General features: G+C 59.3%; 1 protein-coding gene across 1 annotated transcript; it reads right to left on the bottom strand.

Annotated features, from left to right (window-relative positions):
- Positions 1 to 6,896: 6,896 nt before the first annotated feature.
- Positions 6,897 to 21,270, bottom strand: LOC135580416 (uncharacterized). The gene is made up of 9 exons (XM_065074793.1): positions 21,117 to 21,270; positions 20,187 to 20,315; positions 19,080 to 19,204; positions 10,991 to 11,050; positions 10,219 to 10,396; positions 9,800 to 9,911; positions 8,404 to 8,552; positions 8,125 to 8,257; positions 6,897 to 7,985 (listed from the first exon to the last, which is right to left on the bottom strand). The coding sequence occupies exons 2-9, from the start codon at positions 20,236 to 20,238 to the stop codon at positions 7,724 to 7,726; spliced, it is 1,071 nt and encodes a 356-aa protein (XP_064930865.1). The 5' UTR covers positions 20,239 to 20,315; positions 21,117 to 21,270; the 3' UTR covers positions 6,897 to 7,723.
- Positions 21,271 to 23,386: the final 2,116 nt, after the last annotated feature.

Below are 23,386 nucleotides of genomic sequence, written 5' to 3'. Positions count from 1 at the left end.
GAGCTTCCCTACCTAGGGACTGGGGCTCAAATACCCTGAGCCCCGCCCACCCCTTCCCACAATCCCCTGGGAAAGGGGAGGGGTCAATCACCCCAGGCCCCACCCACCACCCTTATCAAATCACCTGGACCCTCACTGGAAGTGACAGCACCTGCACTCCTGTCGGGCTCTGTCAGACACTGTTGGTTTTTGTGAAGCCCTGTGAGACCTCTTGGGTCTGTCAGGCTCTGTCAGGCTTTGATGGGCTCTGTAGGGCTCTGTCGAGACCTCTTGGGGTCTGCTGAGCCCTGTCAAGATTTCTCAGGCTCTGTTGAGACCCCCAGGGCTCTGTCATACACATTGAGGCTCTATCAGGAACTGACAAGATTTGTCAGGCCCTGACGGGTCCTGTTGGGCTCTGCCAAGCTTTGTCAGGCTCTGTGAGGATCCGTCAAACTCTCTCGGGCCCTGTCGGGCTCTGTCGGACTTTCTCAAGCTCTCTCAGGCCCTGCCTGGCTCTGTTGGTCTTTCTTGAGCTTTGTCTGCCCCTGTCATGCCCTGTCGGGTACATGGCTCAGCAGGGGAGGGGAAGGAGTTGTAGGTCTGTAGGCCACATCCCCTGCAGGGAGCCCACCAATGGGGGTGGAAGTGTGGGTCAAGGGGGAGGAGCCCAGCGGGGAGGGTGAGGTGCTTGGAAAGGGCGGGGGTCCTGGTTGGGGCACACCCCTTCAAGAAGGCACATTGGGGAGAGCTTGGGAGGGAGGTGGGGTTGGCAGTGGCCCCGCCCACATCTTCAGCCCCACCCTCAACCCTAAACCCCACCCCCAAATCCTTCACTGGAAATGGAAGAAACCAAATGCTTAAGGTTTTTTTACATTATTTAATTTTATTGGGTGAGAACTGGCCCCAAAACCAGGTTAAAAATCCCCCAACATGGCCCTGGGGGAGCAACGTCAGGATGGCAGCGGCACAGCGCTGCCCTTTTCCAAGATGGCCGTCAGGGGCAAGCAGAGCCACAGGCCCCACCACCCACCTTGGGCCCCACCCCAAAATGGCCACCCTAGGCAGGCCCCACCCACCTCAGCCCCACCCTTCCAGCACAGGCTTGGCAGCCATGACAGTCATAGCCCCACCCACCAGCAGGGACACAACAGCCGAGATGGCCACGCCCATCAGGGCAGCCACCTTGTTCCCATGGGCAGGGTGCAGGGCCACAGGAGCAGCCGATACAGCCGGGAGCTGCCGCCTGAGCACGGTGCAGACCAACAGCCCCTCCGGCAGTGCCAGCATGGCTGCCAGCCCTCCCCCCCCAGCCATCTTGGATTCCAAGCAGGGTGGCGCCCAGCAGCCATGCTGTCCTCATTTTGTTGTGCACAGGGCCCCGTGCAGCATCGCAACCCAGGACAGCTGGTGGGGTGAGGGGACCCAGGAATCTCGATCTATGGGTGGAATGCAGCAGCTGTGGGGTGCTACATATCAATGGGCCAGAGTGCTGGAAGTATATGGTGCTGCAGAGCAGTGCTGTGGCTGTATAGGGCAGACTGGATCTGGGGGGCACTGCTGTGGGTCTATGGGATAGGGTGCAGGAGCTAGTGCGCTGTAGGGCAGAATTGCTGGCCTATGGGCTAGTGGGAAGAAGCTATGGTGTTTTCTGGGACAGTGCTGTTGATCTATAGGGCAGAGGAACTATGGGGTGCTGTAGGGTTACACTGTGGGTCTATAGGGCAGAGTGAACAAGATATGGGGTGCTGTGGGACAGCACTGTGTGTCTGTGCAGCACTGCTGTCCATTTATGGTGCAGAGTAAAAGCAGCTATGGGGTGCAGTGACTCTATAGGGCAGAGGGGCTATGGGCTGCTGTGGGTCACTGTGTGGGTCACTCACCTGTAGGGTGTTCAGCCTCTTCAGGGGTGTTTCACACCACAACAACCCCATTGACCCCACACCGCCCCATAGACCCTTGTGACCCACCCATAGTGGGCAGTGCAGGCGCAGTCAGGAGGGAAGGGTGGTCAGGTGGACAGACGTGTGGGGCGCTGTGGGGCAGCACTTTGCACCAATGGGGCAGAACGCAGCACCTACAGGCTGCTGTGGGGCAGCTCTCTGGGTCTAAGGGGCAGAGTAGAGTCCTGTGGGGCAGCACTGTGGCTCTATGGGGAAGAGTAGAGTCACTATGGGGTGCTGGGGGGCACTCCTGTGGATGTATGGGGCAGAGTAGAGGAGCTATACGGTGCTGTGGGGCAGTACTGGGCATCCATGGGGCAGAGTGCAGGAGCCATGGGGTGCTGGGGGGCACTCCTGTGGATGTATGGGGCAGAGTACAGGACCTATATGGTGCTGTGGGGCAGTACTGGGCATCCATGGGTCAGAATGCAGGAGCCATAGGGTGCTGGGGGGTACTCCTGTGGATGTATGGGGCAGAGTACAGGACCTATATGGTGCTGTTGGGCAGTACTGGGCATCCATGGGGCAGAGTGCAGGAGCCATGGGGTGCTGGGGGGCACTCCTGTGGATATATGGGGCAGAGTACAGGACCTATATGGTGCTGTGGGGCGTTACTGGGCATCCATGGGGCAGAGTGCAGGAGCAATGGGGTGTTGTGAGGCAGTGTTGTGGGTCTATGGGGCAGAGTGTAGAAGCCATGGGGCATTGTAGGGCAGTACAGTGGGTCTATAGGCCAGATGAGCTATAGGGTGCTGTGGGACAGCACTGTGGATCTGTGGGGCAGAGTACAGGAGCTATAGGGTGCTGTAGGGCAGCACTCTGCACCCATGGGGCAGAGTGGAAGACATATGAGGTACTCTGTGGCACTGCTGTAGACATATGGGGCAGAGTGGAGAAGCCATGGGGTGCTGTGGGATAGCAAGCAGGAGCTATAGGGTGCTGTGGGGCAGTGTTGTGGATCCATAGGGCAGAGTGGAGGTGCTATGGGGCACTGTGGGGCACTGTGTGGGTCACTCACCTGCAGGGTGTTCAGCCTCTTCAGGGGTGTTTCACCCCACAACAACCCCATTGACCCCACAGCCGCCCTGACCCCCACACCGCCCCATAGACCCTTGTGATCCCCCCCCGCCCCATCCCCGCCATGGTGTGCAGTGGAGATGTGGCCAGCCGGAGGAGGTGGGGGGGGCGCACAGTCAGCAGGAGTGCAGTGGGGGGGGCACGGGATCAGCCGGGGGGCAGGGGGGCACAGTCAGCCGGAGTTGGGGGGGGCACGCGGTCAGCCGAGTTGCGGGGGGGGCACGCGCGGTCAGCCGGAGCGGGGGGCGTGGTCAGCCGGAGGGGGCGTGGCCAGGCTGCCTTCGCTGTTCTCTGCGCAGGAGCTGCAGTGGGAAAGGGAAGGAAAGGGCCGTTATTTGTGTCACAGTCCTGGGAAACAGCCCCAAATCCCCCCGCTTCAACATTAACCGAGTGAGCAAATTAACTGCCAAAAAAATGGATCTTGAAAGCTTCTTTGAGCACAAATTATCCTAAAAACAGCCCCAAAATGAAGTAAATTGAATTTGAGACCAAACAGCCTTAAAAATCTCAAAATCCTGCCCAAATATGGTCCCTCACAGCTTTATATAATAAGATATATATGTAAAAATAGATTAGATACATTACATAGTAATTATACATAATATATACAGTATATATTAATATTTAATGAATATCATTACAATAGTATATTATAGATATCATTATATTATGCCATTATATATTAATTATAAATTTCATTACGTAATATCAATGAGTATTAGTTGATCAGTTAATTATATCAGATTATATATTATATATTTCTACTATTCATCATATTATATCGTTTATAGTAGCATATTGCTATATTGATTTAGTCTATATATTTACTATTAATTTAAAATTAACTTTAATAATTTAAATTTAAATTAAATTAAAAATAAGTTAAATTAAATTAAAATATAGAAATAAATTTTAAAATGGAATGTAAACAATTACGTGGGTTTAGGGAGGCGGCGACCAATCAGCGCCTTTCTCTCCTCAGAGGCAGCGACCAATCAGCGCCTTTCTCTCCCTCGGAGACAGCCGAGCGGGGCTGAGCCGGGGGAGGCTTTCCCGCCAGACGGCACCGGCCAATCAGCGAGCGTCTCCTCGGCCCCCTCAGCGTGAGGGAGAGCGGGACGGGGGAGACAAAATGGCGGCGGGTTAAAAAAGCCGAACATGTTCCCGCTTAAATATTAATTCAGTAAATTATATAAATAAATAGATTTTTAAAGCTTTTTTTGGGGCCAAATCAGCACCAGATCTGGGACCCCCAGCTCTAGACACGTTCAATGAAGTGAATTCAGCCCTAAAACCCCCCAAAAAGCAACGAAATGCCCCTCCCGGCTTTAAATACAATAACTTACACACTTATTTCAACAACTACTTACATTATTTTAACAATTAATAATTTAAACAATTAAGCGGCTTTAGGAGCCTCAGAACCGCCCAAAATGCTCAAAAAAACCCTCATAAAACCTCAAAAAGCCCCGTTTAAATATAATAATGTAAATTAATAAGCGGTTAACAGAAAAAAACGCATTTGGACTCGCAATCCTGGGAAACAGCCCCAAATCTCCCCCCGGGCTTTAAATATTAATCTATTGTATAAATTCTTATCAATAAGTAGATTCAAAAAGCTTTAAAGTCGCAAATCGGCCCCTCAAACTTTAAACGCGTTAAATAAACCTTTTAAAAAGCCGATTTAGACCCCAACGGCCCCAAAACGGCTCCTCACAGCGCTAAATAATTGAAACAACTCAGCGTCTTCAGGAGCCCCGAACCGCAGTGAAATAATAAATCAAATAATAAACCAACAATTAAATCTTAGGAGCCTCAAACCCGCCCAAAATGTTCCAAATAAAACCTCAAATAAACCCTTTAAACATAACAATTTAAATAAATAAGGGCTCTAAAAAAACCGATTTGGACTCAAAATCCCGGGGAAAAGCCCCAAATCTCCCCGAGCTTTAAACTTTAATTCTCCTGATAAACCCTCAATAAACAGATTTCAAAGGCGCCTTCTGGCACAAATCGGCACCCAAAAATTACGTAAAAACATCTTTTAAAAGCCGAATTAGACCCAAACCAGCCCCGCTTGCTGAGAAAAGCCCCGAACCGGCTCCTCCCGCGTTCAACACAACGATTTAAGCCGCTAAAGCGGCTTCGGGAGCCTTAATCGCCCCCGCCCCCCCCCCCCCCCCCCCAAACCCGCGGCTTTAAAACCCCAGTTCCGATCAAAACCCCCAGATACACCCCAGCCCGCCGGTCACTCATTAACCCGCCGAGCCCCAATTAACACCCGCACGATAATTACCGCCCTTACCCATCCCGTTAACTGATTCCGGCCGCCGTTCCTGCCGTTCTCCGGTTTCCCGCGGCGGGCGGGGGGGGGGGGGGGGGGGGGGGGGGGGGGGCGATGAGCTCGCGCTGCCGCTGCCGCCTCCGCCTTTCTGGTCCTGCGCGCGTCCTGCGCCGCCCCATTTATTACCTCGTTGTCCCGCCCGGTCCCGCCCCCCGCCCGCCCTCCTTCCAATGGACGATCCGCCCCGTCAGCCGCGCTGCCCAATCAGCGCTTCGTTGCTGTGGGCTAACGTCGGCGAGAAAACGCCGACCAATCAGCGCCTTTTCTACCTCAGGGGCGCTAGCGAATCAGCGCCTGTTACTGGGAGGGCGAACTTCGGCGGAAAGTGACCAATCAGTGCCTTCCTCCCCTCAGCGACACGGTGACCAATCAGCGCCTTTCTCCCACCCCCTCGGAGAACCCCTCGTGGGGATGAGCCAATGGACGACTTCCGAGGCTGACACTGTCAGCCAATCAGCGAGCGCCTCCTCCCTCCCTCGGTATAAAATAGCGAATGAGAGGAGAAGGGGGAAACAAGATGGCGGAAGAGAAGGCATGGTGTTGGCATGCAGCGGCGATTGAGGAGGAAGGAGGAGAGTCGGGGCTAGGCGGAAAACCGGCGGCTCCTCCGGCCGCGGCAGCAGCAGCGATCGGGGGGTGTGTGGGGGGGAAACCGGCGGCTCCTCCGGTCGCGGCAGCAGCAGCGATCGGGGGATGTGGGGGGGAAACCGGCGGCTCCTCGGGCCGCGGCAGCAGCGATCGGGGGGTGCGGGGGGGAAAACCGGCGGCTCCTCCGGCCGCGGCCGGCACGTGGCTTCACCGGCACCGCGGCCGCGAGACCGCGCGCTGTGGGGCTGCGGGGCGGGTGTGGGGCCGGGGGCTCCAGGGGTCCCGCAGCGGCGGCCGTGGGGCGGGATGGGGCGGCTGCGGTGATAGCTGTGGGGCACTGAAGTGGCTGCTGTGGGGGCTCTGCAGAGGCGTGTCTGGAGCTCTTGCGGGGCAGGAGCAGGGCTGCTGTAGCGGTACCTGTGGGGCAGCCATAGGGCTGCCATGGGGTTACTTAGGGTCACGCATGGGTGGGGGGGCCGCGCGCGCAGCTGGGTGTAGCCCCACCCACGGGGGTGGGATCCGTGCTGAGGGGCGGGGACTGGGAGGACACGCCCATTAGGAGGCCCACCTGGGGGAACTGGGCAGGGGGTGGGGCCTCCGTGTGTCACACCCCCATAGGAGGAGCCGCTTGGGGTAGGGAGAACGACACGCCCAAAGAGGGCGTAGCTTAGGAAGGGAGGGGTGGAGCCGAGAGTAGAGTGGACTCTGTACAGCACGTGCTCTGAGGGGGCGTGGTTTAGCAGGGGCTGAGTTTAGGGGTGGAGCCGCGGGCGGGGCTTCGATGCATTATGCTGCTGGGAGGGGTCTGTAAGGGACACGCGCCTCGGGGAGGGCACAGACTGGCAGGGGCGGAGCTTGGACGGGGTGGAGTTGGGGGTCTGGCTTTCTCAGACCACGCCCTTGGAGGGAGAAGCCGGACTGGATAGCACACTGAAAAATTAAAATTAGCTGTTGTTAATCACATCTAGTTTGATGTCTTTTTATTTTAACTCAGAGGTAATTAATAGCGGTCATGTTTTTGCACAACCCCAAAAAAGCTGTGGTTAAATTCAGACTGTCATAACTGTTTTCTAATATTATTTTACATCTAAATATCTTTTAGTGTTCTGTTGGGAATCATTACTGCCTGGGAACTTTTTAATACCTCTGTTTATAAACAGCCACTACTTCGTGGTTCCTTTATACTTCTCTTTAAAAAAAGAAATGTAACGTTTTGACTCTGTTTGGTTCTGAGCTTTGTTGCCTCCCATCTCGTGGGTCTGTTATAATTTAAATACTAAACACTCCCGATCACTTTCCAATGCTGTTTAAAATCTAAAGCTTCCTCACTTTGTTTCCTATGCAGTCATTCGTGTCTGCGGTTTATTTCATAACGGTTGTTCAAATGAAGCTACCAATGACTCCACATTAGTTTTCTGCCTTTATCATTTAAAAGGAATTCCAAACAATGTGTTTTTTAAACTAGCATTCAGATTGGGAACAACTGCTGCCTAGTTCACCAAGTAATAGCTGAAATTAAATTTACTTCTTGCTCATGCCTATATAATTTCATCTATTTACACTTTAACATTTTTATCATTACATTACTACCAGGCGGATTAACTAGCACACATTATTTTTTATTGTAGATATAAACTAGAGGTTTTTTTCTCTACAGGTATTACTTCCAATTAGCGCTCCAGTATTTATATTCCACTCTTTTAAATTTTACTACATAAATTGGGGATTATTACTGTCTGCCTTGGAATTACCTTGGAATTTCCAGGCAAACCCACCGCAGCACCTCGACGTGTCAAGATTGTCGGTGCCGGCTCCGCCAACAACGCGTCCAGCGAACGCCGCGGTGCTGCCGGGGCTGCGGCAGCGCGACGGAACCGACCGGAGCGCGGGGAGGAGACTCAGCCCAGCAGGTACCACACGTAACGTGGAACACCGGGCGGCCCAACTTCATTTCAAAGGAGGAACACGCACACGGAGCACAAAGGATGCTGTTCTGCACGAGACGCGCTGTCCTTAGCAGCTGCACAGCGACGCTGTCTCTGTGATTGGGAGATCTGGTGGCAAATGAGGGAGCTCTGCACGTGGCACCTTTCAAACCTGCACAGAGTCACACTTCACCCCGCAGGTGACACCAGAAACTAGGAAGCCTCCAAAAAGAATTTACAGCCCCACACCCGAACCAGCTGCACTCACCTCCACCACCAATCCTGCTCTACACACACCTCCTTCTCCTTCACACACCCTTCAACAGCCAGATCCACAGCCATCTCCTCACGGTCATTCACTGCACTGAACGCAGCAGGGTAGGGGTGGAGGGGAGAGAAAGCTAAAGGAAATTTTTTAAAAACTCCCTGTGTTTCTTTCAGTGGCATTTTTGGCGTTATTTTTGTTGGGGGCCGGGGGACATGTTGGGGTGTTTTTAATTGAGGAAACTGCTGTTTCAGCCTGCAAGTGAAAACAAACCACACGCACAAGGCTGGACACGGTCAAAGCAGCCCCAGCTCGTTCCGCAGTCGCTGACAGCGCGTCCATTCAGCCGTCTGCCCGCCCTGACGCGCTCCCCCGGCGTACCCGGCTGGACACACACACGTGTGCTGGGGAACTCGGACCAGCGCTGCGGTCTGGGGAGGAGTGAAGGACGAACCAGAAATAGATACTGCAAGAATCCGTCTCTAAAACACTGTAGATCAACAACGACAGTTGTAAGTAGCAGACACTCTTCCTTTTCTCTCGGACTCTCACAACAGTAATAAGTAAGTCCTGAAGGATGGAAAACACCAGGATAGGCTGGGAACAACAACAAAGGTAGGTAAAAGAAGGTAAATGGGGGCTCTCAGGGGCCCCAAAAGACAAGCTCAGCTGTCCTGAGAGGAGCAGATGGGAATCAGAGGAGTCCTGAGGGGATTGGGGAGGGGGCTGTCCTGGTTTCATTAAAAAACAAGTTTCTCTTTCAGTGAATTTGCCTGTCAGCTAAAGCTTCATATTAGCTGCATTTTCCTGGAGAACCAGACACATGTTTTGGTAAACAATGCAATGGAATGCTTACTTGTTGATAAGGACAGATTCACATCTTGCAAGAGGAGCAACAAGAAACAGGTGACCAACAAACTGACCAACCGTGTATAACATCCCCTTCACATGAATACTTCATATAGAAGTGGCAGATCATGAGGATCTTGTCCTCTTTGCCCCTTTTCGTCCCTTCTGCTTATGGTGACATTAGGAGAGGACCTTGCTAGTCGTCCCTGCAAACTGAGGCCTACTGAGAGACTGAATCCAGCTCCGGTTGGCTGCAGAGTCCAGTCCAGGACTTCAGGTGCCGGCTCTGCAGTTGCTGAGACTTTCAGGATTGGTTTTGTATTATTTTCTCTACTCTTAATATAGCATTAGTAAAACATTGCCAGTTTTTCCAACTCTCTTCTCTGTGTCCTTCTTTCCCTCCGGATCGCCTGTCCTGAGTGGGAAGGGGGGAGAGGGAGGGGCAAAAGTGGGAAGTGGGGGGAGACGGGGTTAACAATACATCTGCCAGGGTTTTACTGTCACCCCGCAATCTAAACCCTCGACAGGGGCCAACAGATGGGGGTCCTGAGAGGAGACAAGAGGGGAAAATGAGGCCTCTGGGATGTGACAAGAGCAACTGGGGAAGTTTTGAGGGGAAGAGAGAAAAGAGGGGAATTTAACAGGGCAAAAGGTCAAACAGGCACCGTGATGCCACCAACGAGCCTGCAGGGACCCAAAGGCAGGCAGGGTAATCGCAGAGGAACTGGGAGGAAACGGGTTTCTGAGGGAACAAGGTGGCGAGTGAGCTTGTGAGGGGTCCAGAGGCAAAGGGATGTGTCCCGAGGAGAACAAATAGAGAGGTTCTTACTCTGAGAAGTTGTCCTTGACTTTGTTCCACCAGCAGCCGTCCTGCGGTCTCGGCACAGCCTGGGGATCCCTGACCCGCACCACCACAACCTTTAACAGCACATCGGGCTGCTCTAGAACCGCAATGACAAACAGCAAGTACTTCTCTAGGACAGCTTTGATGTGGGATTGTTCTGTTTTCTCTGCAACGGACAGGGAGACATTTCTCCTCCCCACAGTACCACTAAACACCCCACCCATGATTGTTCAGGCGTTTTGGGGCTGAAAGCCCCCATCTCTCACTGGCCTGCTCCTCCAGCAACATCATCGTCACCCCCCGAGTCCCCCCATTTATTCACTCAAAAAAAAAAAAGGTAGAAAAGGAAAACAGCCCCAGCGGGCAGCACATTACTTTAAAACGCCATTTACCTATGTACATACCAGAGCGCCCAAACATGGGGGGGCAGCGCCCCGAACAGCCGCAGCCACGTCCCACAGGCTGGCAGCCGCCCCCCGGCACGCTGGGGACGGAGGACGGAGCCGCGTCTCCCGCTCCGGCGCTGCTCCCCCCACCCGGGCTGGGGGGTCTGCTGAGCACGGGGCGGTCACAGCTCCCCCTCTGAAACACAGGAATTCCACATTAGAGTTCCGCGTTGGGGCGGCCGGGTGCAGCACCGCGCTGTGCCCGCAGCCTTTCCTTCCTTGTCCAATTTATACAACGGCCTCGGCTCCTCAGATTCCGCCAGGGCTGCTCTCCTCGCATTCCCACCAGGTGGTTCCCCAATCCCTTTCCCGCGAGCTAAAATACCCCCCAACGGGCTCTTGTGCAGAGCACCGCTACCGCGCCGTCCTCCCGTTACGCGTCACGCAGGACGACACGGCTCATCTTGTAACAGAGACAAGCAAGAACTACGAACGCTTCTAGCGGCACTCCACAGGCAATACTAAAACCTGCCCACGACGTACCGCCCTCACAAGTTGTGCTCCAGGTTTATCCCGCCCTCTCCAAAACAAAACAATTCCGGCACGCGGCTCAAGTCCGTCTAACGCTCAGCGCCGCGATCGGGACGCTCGGCCACACGGGCGGCTTCACGGCGCTCGCGCCCCTTGCACGCTAAAGCCACCGCAGCTTCCGCTGTAGGTTTTGGCGTTCGAGTGCACAGTCAGAGCCGAGGCCTATCCGAGAATCAAACCGAACTGCGGTACGCCTCACCGCTACGTACGGGGCCGGCTCTACACCGCGACGGAGCGCCGGAACAACCGACACCAAAAGCTGGCCGCACGAGCAACCACCGCACGCCTGTAAGGCGCTCGCAAGCCCGTGCGCGCGATCCTGCCTAAATTCCGTACCGCGACTTACGGATGCCCCGCGAGCGCGTGCCCGGTCCCGGCTCCCAGCGCAGAAAGACCCCTCGCCAGAGGTCCTCGTCCGTCCCCGCCGCGACGCGACCGAGACGAGGAGTCTCTCCAGAGAAACCCCCGGGGCGCGCCGACAGAGCCCTCGACTCCGCGGGCCCCGCGGCCGCACAGAGCGGGTCCTCCGGCCGCCTCGCCGGCTGAAACGGGGAAGGGAACGGGACGGCAGAGTCAGCAGCGCTGCTAAGCCGCATTCTTCACAGTATCACAGTATGTTTGGGACGGGAAGGGACCTCAAAAGATCATCCAGTCCAATCCCCCCATGGAGCAGGAACGCCCAGGTGAGGTCGCACAGGAGCATGTCCAGGCGGGTTTTGAATGTCTCCAGAGAAGGAGGCTCCACAACCTCCCTGGGCAGCCTGGGCCAGGCTCTGCCACCCTCACTGAGAAGAAGTTTCTTCTCAAATTTAAGCGGAACCTCTTGTGTTCCAGCTTGATCCCATTACCCCTTGTCCTATCGTTGTTTGCTACCGAGAAGAGCCTGGCTCCATCCTCATGGCACTCACCCTTTATGTATTTATAAACATTGATAAGGTCCCCCCTTAGTCTCCTCTTCTCCAAACTAAAGAGACCCAGCTCCCTCAGCCTTTCTTCATAAGGGAGGTGCTCCACTCCCTTAATCATCTTCGTTGCCCTACGCTGGACCCTCTCCATCAGTTCCCTGTCCTTCTGGAACTGAGGGGCCAGAACTGGACACAATATTCCAGATGCGGTCTCACCAGGGCGGAGCAGAGGGGAAGGAGGACCTCTCTCGATCTACTAGCCACCCCCCTTCTAATACACCCCAGGATGCCATTGGCCTTCCTGGCCACAAGGGCACAGGGCTGGCTCATGGTCACCCTGCTGTCCCCCAGGACCCCCAGGTCCCTTTCCCCTCCACTGCTCTCTAATATGTAATTTCCCAACCTATACTGGAACCTGGGGTTGTTCCTGCCCAGATGCAGGACTCTACACTTGCCCTTGTCAAATTTCATCAGGTTATTCCCCGCCCAACTCTCCAGCCTGTCCAGGTCTCTGGATGGCAGCACAGCCTCTGGCGTGTCAGCCACCCCTCCCAGCTTGGTGTCATCAGCAAACTTGCCGATAGTGCACTCTATTCCCTCGTCCAAATCGTTAATGATACTGGCTGGATACTGGCCTCCAGCTGGACTCCGCACCATTGACTACCGCTCTCTGGCTTCTCTCCTTAAGCCAGTTTGCAACCCACCTCACTGCTCTATTGTCCAGACGAAGCTGTTCCATTACTTTCCCAGGGACAGAGGTGAGGCTGACCGGTCTGTAATTACCCGGGTCCTCCTTCTTGCCCTTTTTGAAGACTGCAGTGACATTTGCTTTCCTCCAATCCTCGGGCACCTCCCCCGTTTCCCAAGACTTGGCAAAGATGACGGAGAGCGGTCCAGCAGTGACTTCAGCCGGCTCCCTCAGCACCCGCGGGTGCATCCCCTCCGGACCCGTGGATTTATGGATGTCCAGACTATTTAATTGCTCCCTAACCCAGTCCTCATCGACTAAAGCAAACTCCTCCACTGACCTGGCTTCATCCGGGGTCTCAGGGGTACAGGGCTCCCCAGGACGGCCTCCGGCAGAGTAGACAGAGACAAAGAAGGCATTCAGGAATTCTGCCTCCTCTGTATCTTCTGCCACCAGGGCACCCACCCCGTTCATCAGTGGGCCTACATTGCCTCTGGTGTTAGTTTTATCTGCTATGTATTTGAAAAAGTTCTTTTTGCTGTCCTTGACCCCTCTCGCCAGCTGTAATTCTAGGGGGCCTTGGCTATCCTAGCTGCCTTCCTGCATCCTCTAACAGCAGCCTTATATTCCTCCCAAGTGGCCAGCCCCTGCCTCCATGACCTGCAAACTCTCCTCTTCTGCTTGAGCATACCCAACAGGTCCCTGTTCAACCACGCAGGCCTCCTGGCTCCCTTCCTTGACTCCCTTCGTGTGGGGATGCTCTGATCCTGAGCGTGGAAGAAGCAATCTCTGAATGCAACCCAGCTATCTCGGGCCCCTTTTCCTTCAAGCAGTCTTGCCCGTGGGATTTCCCCCAGCAATTGCTTGAAAAGGCCAAAGTTAGCCCTGCTAAAGTCCAGGGCTGCAATTCTACTTGCTATTCTGTTCCTGCCGCCCAAGATGCTGAACTCCACCTTCTCGTGGTCACTGCAGCCCAGGCAGCCCTCAACCTTTCCTGCTTCGACCAGACCCTCCTTGCTAGCGAGGATGAGATCCAGCAGTGCACCTCTCCTAGTCGGCTCCTCCACCACCTGCATGAGGCGGTTCTCACCGATGCACGGCAGGAACCTCCTGGACTGTGGCTGGCTGGCTGAACGGTCCTTCCAGCAAACACCAGGGAACTTAAAATCCCCCACAACAACCAGGGCCTGTGACCGTGAGGCCGCTCTCAGCTGCCCATAGAAGGCCTCATCAACTTCCTCAGCCTGATCTGGTGGCCTGTAACAGACGCCCACAGCAGTGTCACCCCTGCCAGCCTGCCCCTTGATCCTGACCCATACACTCTCAACTCGCTCCTCATCCGCTCCTGGGCAGAATTTAGTACACTGTAGCTGCTCTCTCACATAGAGAGCAACTCCACCACCACGCCTGGCTGGCCTGTCTTTACTTCATTTGATGAGGTTAGTTGTAATCGTTTAGTTTCTCGCTGACAACACGTCTCTTAATTATTAGTTAAATACAAACTAAGCTCTCAGCTCCTAAACAACGTGTTACTTAACCTTCCGTCTCCCTCTTGTCGTGCAGAAGGAGCTAAAAGGTGAAAACCGTCCCCTCACCGCGCAGGCGGTCAGAAAGCATTTCCCTCACGTCAACCGGTTCCTGAGGGCCGCATCTTGTAGAACTTCACCGCAGCGTACGCTGACTCGGCAGCTTCTCTTCAAAAGCGGGAAGAGAAAACAGGGACAGGCGTCTGAAAAAACAAGGCAGAGAACAGAGCAGCTGGGAACACCGTGTCATTCGCACGTGCACGTCCCACAAGCCCCCGAACGTGGGGGGACTCCCCGAGGAAAACAAAGCGGGGGCAGCGCCCCAAACAGCCGCAGCCCCGGCCCGCAGGCCGGCAGCCGCCCCCCGGCACGGCAACGCTTCCGGCCGACCCGAGAAGGGAGCCGTTCGTGCCGGCCGGTATCGACACCCCCCTTTTCCAGGCAGCTCGGAGAACTCCCTTTGCCAGCATTGTCCTGGTACGTTTCCCTCGTCCGGCTGCTCTTGTCTGTACCCCGCGTGCACCATCAAGATGGTTTTCTAGGCACGTTTCCCACTGCCTCGTTCGCACAGAGCTTCTAAATTCGCTCTCACCTGTTCGTCCGATCTCGACAGAGCGCTTCAGCTCCTCGCGCCGCGAGGCGCCGCTGCTCTCCCGTCGCCGGTGACGGCTCCTTTGGACCCTAATTCTGATCGGGCTATAAATCTCCTATTAATTGCTTATCCTCTTTGTTACAGTTTCCTGACGTTGGCTGGAGGACACGGCCACCTGGGCTCAGAGACGCGGCTTCCGTACCGGTCTCGGTCCTCTCGGTGGCTGGTTTTACAGCGGCGCCTGCCAATTTATGGCCAGTTTCCTGAGCAGCGTTTCCCTTCTGAGGCCCGTTGCAACGCGTGACGGCAACTCTCCTCGCAACAGCACAGCTTCCAGCAACCGGAGCATCACGTTTAATCTGCCTCCCTTGTGCCGTTAATACACTTTATTCTTTTCAAACGGCTTCAAGGGCCTGCACCGTTCAAGAAACCTGCTTAGAATCAGTGCAGCTACTAATCTTCTTCTCTTTGCGTAACTCTACAGCTCACGCGAGAGCAATTTCTTCAGCTTTCTGGGCAGAAGTCCCTGGAGGTAAAGCTTTAGCTTCCCTTACCTGCTGGGCGGTCGGCACCGCACGCCCGGCTTCACCTACCCCTCGCTTTATGCAAAGCTGCTCCCATCGCTGACCCGGGAGGCTTCGGCATCCTCCAGCGGCCGGTCCCTTCAATCCGCTTCTGCTGTTGCCGAGCAACCGTGGGCCACCGACTGCCGGACGGATCCACTGAGGAAAGAAGCCGCGCCGACAACGTTAGCAGGAGCAATATTTACGTCATTAAACGTTTAAGGAGGCATCGAGGGAGGGATGTCGTTTTCACACAAATGGGGACCTGACCCCCGTCGGGGGGACGGACACCGGCACGCACAGACCCGACCGCGAACCCCCGCGGCTCGATCGGCGTCTCTGCCCCCCCCCTTGCCGTGCGCTGCAGTACCCGAGTTTCGCCACAGGGCGGCAGCACCGAGGCGCGCCGCGGCACCGCGTTGGGGCGGCCGGGTGCAGTACCGCGCTTTGCCCACAGGACGGCGCCACTGAGACCCGCCGCGGCAGCCCCGGGCGAGCGGTCGTGCCGCGTTTCGCGGGAATCCCGCCAAAAAAAACCCAAAAAACAAACGCGACCAAACAAAAAAGCGCACAGAGAGAGCCGCGGCGCGAAAGCCGCGCCCGCAGGACACGGAACCCGCCGGGGCTCGCCCCGAGCTCCCGCCGGAGCGGCGCCCCGCTCGCCACGCCACCCAGCCCGCCCGCAACCGCGCCTTAGCTCTGCTTGTAACCGTCCCCGCGACCGACGGGGGCTGCGCCGCTCCCAGAGGGGCTGCCGCACCGGGCACGGGCGCTGCGCCGGAGGGAGACGCGGCTCCGGACCGCACGCCTCCCAGCAGCTTCGCCAGCGCGGCCGTAAGGGCGGGGGGGGGGGAACCGGAACCGAACGCCTCCGCGCCGCGCCGGCCCCTCCCGCTCCCCCCGTTCCAACGGCACGGTCACCCTCGCCGCTGCCGCACTCACCTGCCGCCTCTTTCGCCGCTCCGTTCCCCTCGCGCTCCCCCGCCGTCCCGCCGGGCTCCGCGGGCACCGACAGCCGCCGCGCCCCGGACACGCCCGCGGCGGGAGGTCCCCGGCTGTCCCCTCCTTCCCCCCCGCCCTTCTGCCGCCTCCGGGAAACCTCACGAAGGGCGGCCCTGAGCCGCCCGCCTCCCGATGCCCGGGCGCCGGCCGCAGCGAGCGCTCCGCAGCCGCCCCGACCCCCGTTCCCGTTCGCTCCCGGTCTCCCCCCACGGCGCGGCACCGAGACACCGCGGACCTATCAGCGCTCGCGGTTTGGGCATGCGCACTAGGGAGACCGCAGCTCCCGCCCCTTGCCGCATCCCGGTTGGCTCCCTGGGACACGTCAATCACCTCTCTCGCCGCCTATCAGCGCTCGCCAGTGGGGCATGCGCAGTAGGGACACCGCAACGCCCGCCTCTTCGGCAACATCATTGGCTGCGGGAGGCACGCCAATCAGCATCTCTCCGCCTATCAGCGCTCGAGCTTTAGGGCATGCGCAGTACCCAGCCCTCGACGCCCGCCCCTCTGGCAATCTGATAGGCAGACAGAATGGTAACTGACGTGCCTAGGCAGCCAACCAGCGCTCCGCTCTTCCAGTCCTCCCGCGCCATCTGATTGGCCCGCTCTGCATCCCCAGGCTAATGGGGAAAAAAAAGCCTAGAATTCAAACCCAAATTTAAAACTGCACGTGTCTTTTCCAAGCAGAAGGAGCCTGTGATTCCACAAAAAAAGAAGGGCAAAGAGCAGGTCAGCTTACCAGAGAAAGACAGGGACAGGGAGCAAGACAAGGAGACACAGAGAGAGGAAGAGAGAGGCAAAAGGGACGGAGAGGCCAAAATGAGCGCTCCACAGCCTCCCCTCCCTCGCCCCGACCCCCGTTTCCCCGTTAACTCCCGCTACCCGCCCCGGGACCCCACGGACGCGTTTGCCAGGGAGGCAGCTGTTCAAACGGGATTGAGACGGCGCGCTCTGATTGGCTGCTTTCCACCCCGCCGCGCCGTCCTCCTATTGGATGCTCCTTCCCGCGCTCCGCCCCCAGGTGCCCGCCTCAGCGTCGGACCTGACTGAGGACTGCGCAAGTTGGGCATGAGCAGTACGGACACCGCAACGCCCGCCCCCCCGGCAACCTCATTGGCTGCCTACGCACATCAATTGCCATTCTCCCCGCCTATCGGCGCTCCGCCCCTCCAGCCCTCCCGAGCGATCTGATTGGCCCGCTCTGCATCCTCACCCGCCTCGTCTGTCTTCTTCAAGCAAGTTCTGTTTCAAGCACAGCCTCTCCTTGGGGGAAAAAAAATGCCCGCTCCGAGCTCCCAAACACCAGGCAGCCGCGGGGAAACCACTGAAAGCCAAGACCCACGGCGGCAACGTCGAGTGCCATTTGGCTCCAATTCCGATCACGCGCCTAAAAGCCTCTCTCGGCCCTACCCACGACTGCTCCTTCTCTGGAAGGACAAGCTGAACGTCCTAAACCGAAGGAACGCAACTCCGCTGGCAGCCAATTTGCCTCTTCTCCGGCTTCCCCGCGGAATATCTTGTAGCGCCCTCCAACTCGCAAACGTTCTTCCCCAGTCCACGGCCCCAGAGACGCGGCATCTCCCGAGCGGCAAGCGGAATCGACCGCGCGGGATTTTCTTCACGGCGCGGAGAAGGCCGCGCTGGCTAAAAAGCAGGCCAGAGCACCTGAACCCGTCTGCCGCCCCCGGCCTGCGGCCCAGAGACCGGGAGCGCCCTGCCCGAGGGGCCGCGCGCCCCGTGGCTCCGGCCGGCAGGTCTCTCTCCCCTCCGCCCCCCGGCACCGAGGAGGCGCTGCCGCCGCCTCGCCCGCGCCCCCCGGCAGCGGGGCCGCCCCGGGAGAGCCGGGGGAACCCGCCTCGCCGCCGCCCCCGGGAAGGGCGCGGACGGGCGCGGGTTTAATCCCCGAGGGAGAGAGAGGCCGGGCTCCCCGCGCTCACCTCCCCAGGGAAGGCGCGGCCAACGGCCGCTCCAGCTCCGAGCGGCTCCCGCTCGTTGCCGCCGCAGGTCACTCCGGCTCCGCCGGACGCGGCCCCCGGGCAGCGCGCGCGCCCCCTCCGTCTGCCGCAGCTCTGGCTCGTCGAGGCCCCCCGCCTCCGCGGCTCCCGCTCCCGACGAGCTCTGTGCAGCAGCCTGGGCTTCCCGCGAGGTCACAGACCCGCCGCTGCCAAAAGAACGAGGACTGGGATTAACCCTCCTAAGGAGCCATCGAGGGAGGGGTGTCGTTTGCACACCAATGGGGACCTGACCCCCGTCGGGGGGACGGACACCGGCACGCACAGACCCGACCGCGAACCCCCGCGGCTCGATCGGCGTCTCTGCCCCCCCCCTTGCCGTGCGCTGCAGTACCCGAGTTTCGCCACAGGGCGGCAGCACCGAGGCGCGCCGCGGCACCGCACTGGGGCGGCCGGGTGCAGTACCGCGCTTTGCCCGCAGCCTTTCCTTCCTTGTCCAATTTATACAACGGCCTCGGCTCCTCAGATTCCGCCAGGGCTGCTCTCCTCGCATTCCCACCAGGTGGTTCCCCAATCCCTTTCCCGCGAGCTAAAATACCGCCCAACGGGCTCTTTTGCAGAGCACCGCTACCGCGCCGTCCTCCCGTTACGCGTCACGCAGGACGACACGGCTCATCTTGTAACAGAGACAAGCAAGAACTACGAACGCTTCTAGCGGCACTCCACAGGCAATACTAAAACCTGCCCACGACGTACCGCCCTCACAAGTTGTGCTCCAAGTTTATCCCGCCCTCTCCAAAACAAAACGATTCCGGCACGCGGCTCAAGTCCGTCTAACGCTCAGCGCCGCGATCGGGACGCTCGGCCACACGGGCGGCTTCACGGCGCTCGCGCCCCTTGCACGCTAAAGCCACCGCAGCTTCCGCTGTAGGTTTTGGCGTTCGAGTGCACAGTCAGAGCCGAGGCCTATCCGAGAATCAAACCGAACTGCGGTACGCCTCACCGCTACGTACGGGGCCGGCTCTACACCGCGACGGAGCGCCGGAACAACCGACACCAAAACCTGGCCGCACGAGCAACCCCACAGCAACCGGTTCCTGAGGGCCGCATCTTGTAGAACTTCACCGCAGCGTACGCTAACTCGGCAGCTTCTCTTCAAAAGCGGGAAGAGAAAACAGGGACAGGCGTCTGGAAAAACAAGGCAGAGAACAGAGCAGCTGGGAACACCGTGTCATTCGCACGTGCACGTCCCACAAGCCCCCGAACGTGGGGGGACTCCCCGAGGAAAACAAAGCGGGGGCAGCGCCCCAAACAGCCGCAGCCCCGGCCCGCAGGCCGGCAGCCGCCCCCCGGCACGGCAACGCTTCCGGCCGACCCGAGAAGGGAGCCGTTCGTGCCGGCCGGTATCGACACCCCCCTTTTCCAGGCAGCTCGGAGAACTCCCTTTGCCAGCGTTGTCCTGGTACGTTTCCCTCGTCCGGCTGCTCTTGTCTGTACCCCGCGTGCACCATCAAGATGGTTTTCTAGGCACGTTTCCCATTGCCTCGTTCGCACAGAGCTTCTAAATTCGCTCTTACCTGTTCGTCCGATCTCGACAGAGCGCGTCAGCTCCTCGCGCCGCGAGGCGCCGCTGCTCTCCCGTCGCCGGTGACGGCTCCTTTGGACCCTAATTCTGATCGGGCTATTAATCTCCTATTAATTGCTTATCCTCTTTGTTACAGTTCCCTGACGTTGGCTGGAGGACACGGCCACCTGGGCTCAGAGACGCGGCTTCCGTACCGGTCTCGGTCCTCTCGGTGGCTGGTTTGACAGCGGCGCCTGCCAATTTATGGCCAGTTTCCTGAGCAGCGTTTCCCTTCTGAGGCCCGTTGCAACGCGTGACGGCAACTCTCCTAGCAACAGCACAGCTTCCAGCAACCGGAGCATCACGTTTAATCTGCCTCCCTTGTGCCGTTAATACACTTTATTCTTTTCAAACGGCTTCAAGGGCCTGCACCCTTCAAGAAACCTGCTTAGAACCAGTGCAGCTACTAATCTTCTTCTCTTTGCGTAACTCTACAGCTCACGCGAGAGCAATTGCTTCAGCTTTCTGGGCAGAAGTCCCTGGAGGTAAAGCTTTAGCTTCCCTTACCTGCTGGGCGGTCGGCACCGCACGCCCGGCTTCACGTACCCCTCGCTTTACGCAAAGCTGCTCCCACCGCTGACCCGGGAGGCTTCGGCATCCTCCAGCGGCCGGTCCCTTCAATCCGCTTCTGCTGTTGCCGAGCAACCGTGGGCCACCGACTGCCGGACGGATCCACTGAGGAAAGAAGCCGCGCCGACAACGTTAGCAGGAGCAATATTTACGTCATTAAACGTTTAAGGAGGCACCGAGGGAGGGATGTCGTTTTCACACAAATGGGGACCTGACCCCCGTCGGGGGGACGGACACCGGCACGCACAGACCCGACCGCGAACCCCCGCGGCTCGATCGGCGTCTCTGCCCCCCGCCTTGCCGTGCGCTGCAGTACCCGAGTTTCGCCACAGGGCGGCAGCACCGAGGCGCGCCGCGGCACCGCGTTGGGGCGGCCGGGTGCAGTACCGCGCTTTGCCCACAGGACGGCGCCACTGAGACCCGCCGCGGCAGCCCCGGGCGAGCGGTCGTGCCGCGTTTCGCGGGAATCCCGCCAAAAAAAAACCCAAAAAACAAACGCGACCAAACAAAAAAGCGCACAGAGAGAGCCGCGGCGCGAAAGCCGCGCCCGCAGGACACGGAACCCGCCGGGGCTCGCCCCGAGCTCCCGCCGAAGCGGCGCCCCGCTCGCCACGCCACCCAGCCCGCCCGCAACCGCGCCTTAGCTCTGCTTGTAACCGTCCCCGCGACCGACGGGGGCTGCGCCGCTCCCGGAGGGGCTGCCGCACCGGGCACGGGCGCTGCGCCGGAGGGAGACGCGGCTCCGGACCGCACGCCTCCCAGCAGCTTCGCCAGCGCGGCCGTAAGGGCGGGGGGGGGGGGGGCGGGGGGGGAACCGGAACCGAACGCCTCCGCGCCGCGCCGCGCCGGCCCCTCCCGCTCCCCCCGTTCCAACGGCACGGTCACCCTCGCCGCTGCCGCACTCACCTGCCGCCTCTTTCGCCGCTCCGTTCCCCTCGCGCTCCCCCGCCGTCCCGCCGGGCTCCGCGGGCACCGACAGCCGCCGCGCCCCGGAGACGCCCGCGGCGGGAGGTCCCCGGCTGTCGCCTCCTTCCCCTCCGCCCTCCTGCCGCCTCCGGGGAACCTCACGAAGGGCGGCCCTGAGCCGCCCGCCTCCCGATGCCCGGGCGCCGGCCGCAGCGAGCGCTCCGCAGCCGCCCCGACCCCCGTTCCCGTTCGCTCCCGGTCTCCCCCCACGGCGCGGCACCGAGAAACCGCGGACCTATCAGCGCTCGCGGTTTGGGCATGCGCAGTAGGGAGACCGCAGCACCCGCCCCTTGCCGCATCCCGGTTGGCTCCCCGGGACACGTCAATCACCCCTCTCGCCGCCTATCAGCGATCGCGGCTGGGGCAAACGCAGTAGGGAGACCGCAGCTCCCGCCCCTTGCCGCATCCCGGTTGGCTCCCCGGGACACGTCAATCACCCCTCTCGCCGCCTATCAGCGATCGCGGCTGGGGCATGCGCAGTAGGGAGACCGCAGCTCCCGCCCCTTGCCGCATCCCGGTTGGCTCCCCGGGACACGTCAATCACCCCTCTCGCCGCCTATCAGCGATCGCGGCTGGGGCATGCGCAGTAGGGAGACCGCAGCTCCCGCCCCTTGCCGCATCCCGGTTGGCTCCCCGGGACACGTCAATCACCTCTCTCGCCGCCTATCAGCGCTCGCGGTTTGGGCATGCGCACTAGGGAGACCGCAGCTCCCGCCCCTTGCCGCATCCCGGTTGGCTCCCCGGGACACGTCAATCACCTCTCTCGCCGCCTATCAGCGATCGCGGCTGGGGCATGCGCAGTAGGGACGCCGCAACGCCCGCCCCTTCAGCAACATCATTGGCAGCTGTCGGCACGCCAATCAGCATCTCTCCGCCTATCAGCGCTCGCTCTTTGGGGCATGCGCAGTACCCAGCCCTCGACGCCCGCCCCCCCGGCAATCTGATTGGCAGACAGAAAGGCAACTGACGTGCCTATGCAGCCAACCAGCGCTCCGCTCCTCCAGCCCTCCAGCCCTCCCGCGCCATCTGATTGGCCCGCTCTGCATCCTCACCCGCCGGCTCGCCGCCCTGCCGGGACCCCCCCCCGCCCAGCGCCCTCCGGCCGCGCGGCTTGCCGCCGCCGCCGCCGCCGCGTTTAAAAGGCGACAACGAACCGCGCTCCTCTGCTTCACGCGGAAAAGGGGGGCGGCTGGTCACCTACCCATAAATTCATTGTGAACAGACAGAGCCCGAAGGAGCTCCGTCCGGCAGGTTTCTCTCCCCTGTGCTCGGGGCCGAGGAGACGCCGCCGCCTCCTGCTGCTGCCTCGCCCGTTCTTTTCGCAGCGGGGCTGCCCCCGGAGAGCCGGGGCCTCTTTGTCTCCCGGCGGTTCGTCCGACCGCCTCCGCCCCTTTCTGACCGGCACGACCCCGCCCGCAGCGGCAGCGCCCCCTCGTCCCCCGGCACGGGCACAGCGCGCCGCTCCCCAGCTGCAGTACCGGGCTGTGGCCACCAGGCGGCAGCACCGGGCGCGGTCACGCAGCGCCCCCCGGGCCCCGCAGCGCGGGCCTTTTCTTGGCCCGGGGGCAGCCGGAGCTCCCTGAACGCGCTTTCCCGGAGCCGCGCACACGGCAGACACACTGATAACAGATAAAACCCCGACATTTATAAAGTATTGTCTTTCCTCAAGATGTCTTCTGGCCTAGTAAAATATATTGCCTGTGCCTGTGCCCGTGTCTTGTCTGCAGCAACAACTCGGCTCTGGGCAGTTACGGGGCAGTCCCAGCCCTCACCCACGGTCAGGAACGGTTCTCAAACGATCCTGCGCCACGATGCCCAGAGCCAGGACACCCGCGCGGTGGGGCGGGAGCACACGGCCGGGGGCACGTCCCGGCTCGGGGCTGTTTCCGCAGCCGCTGCGAGCTGCTCCGTGAGCTGGAACCAACCTCCCGCTGCCCCGGCCCGGCCCTCTGTCCCCGGCTTTCCCAGGCAGCCCAGCGGGTCGGGTCACACAAACTGTGCTCTGCGGGCACCACCCAGCCGGGTCACCTGTGTCTGCGGCTGTGGGGACACCCCGCGGGCTCCCTGGGAAACGGACCGCACAGCACAGCACAGGCGGGTTCCTGGTGCTGTGCCCGTGGTGGTTCATCCCTGTGGCCGTGGGTGTCAGACCTTGATACGACAGACACAAAACCTGGGGAGGGACGTGACCACAGTAAAACGCTTAAAGA

This window comes from Columba livia, chromosome 10 (assembly GCF_036013475.1).
Source record: "Columba livia isolate bColLiv1 breed racing homer chromosome 10, bColLiv1.pat.W.v2, whole genome shotgun sequence".
Lineage (NCBI taxonomy): Eukaryota > Metazoa > Chordata > Aves > Columbiformes > Columbidae > Columba > Columba livia.
The sequence above is the reverse complement of the archived record's forward strand: the minus strand, read 5'-3'. Positions and strand labels throughout refer to the sequence as shown.

What these genes read in the sequence shown, in the direction of transcription:
- LOC135580416 (XM_065074793.1), bottom strand. Translation starts at nt 20,238, where the DNA reads ATGCCGAAGCCTCCCGGGTCAGCGGTGGGAGCAGCTTTGCGTAAAGCG. An exon ending in AGCCGGCCCCGTACGTAGCG is followed by an intron (nt 10,397 to 10,990) that starts GTGAGGCGTACC and finishes CCTGTGTTTCAG; the next exon opens with AGGGGGAGCTGTGACCGCCC. An exon ending in GAGCAGGATTGGTGGTGGAG is followed by an intron (nt 7,986 to 8,124) that starts GTGAGTGCAGCT and finishes ATTTGCCACCAG; the next exon opens with ATCTCCCAATCACAGAGACA.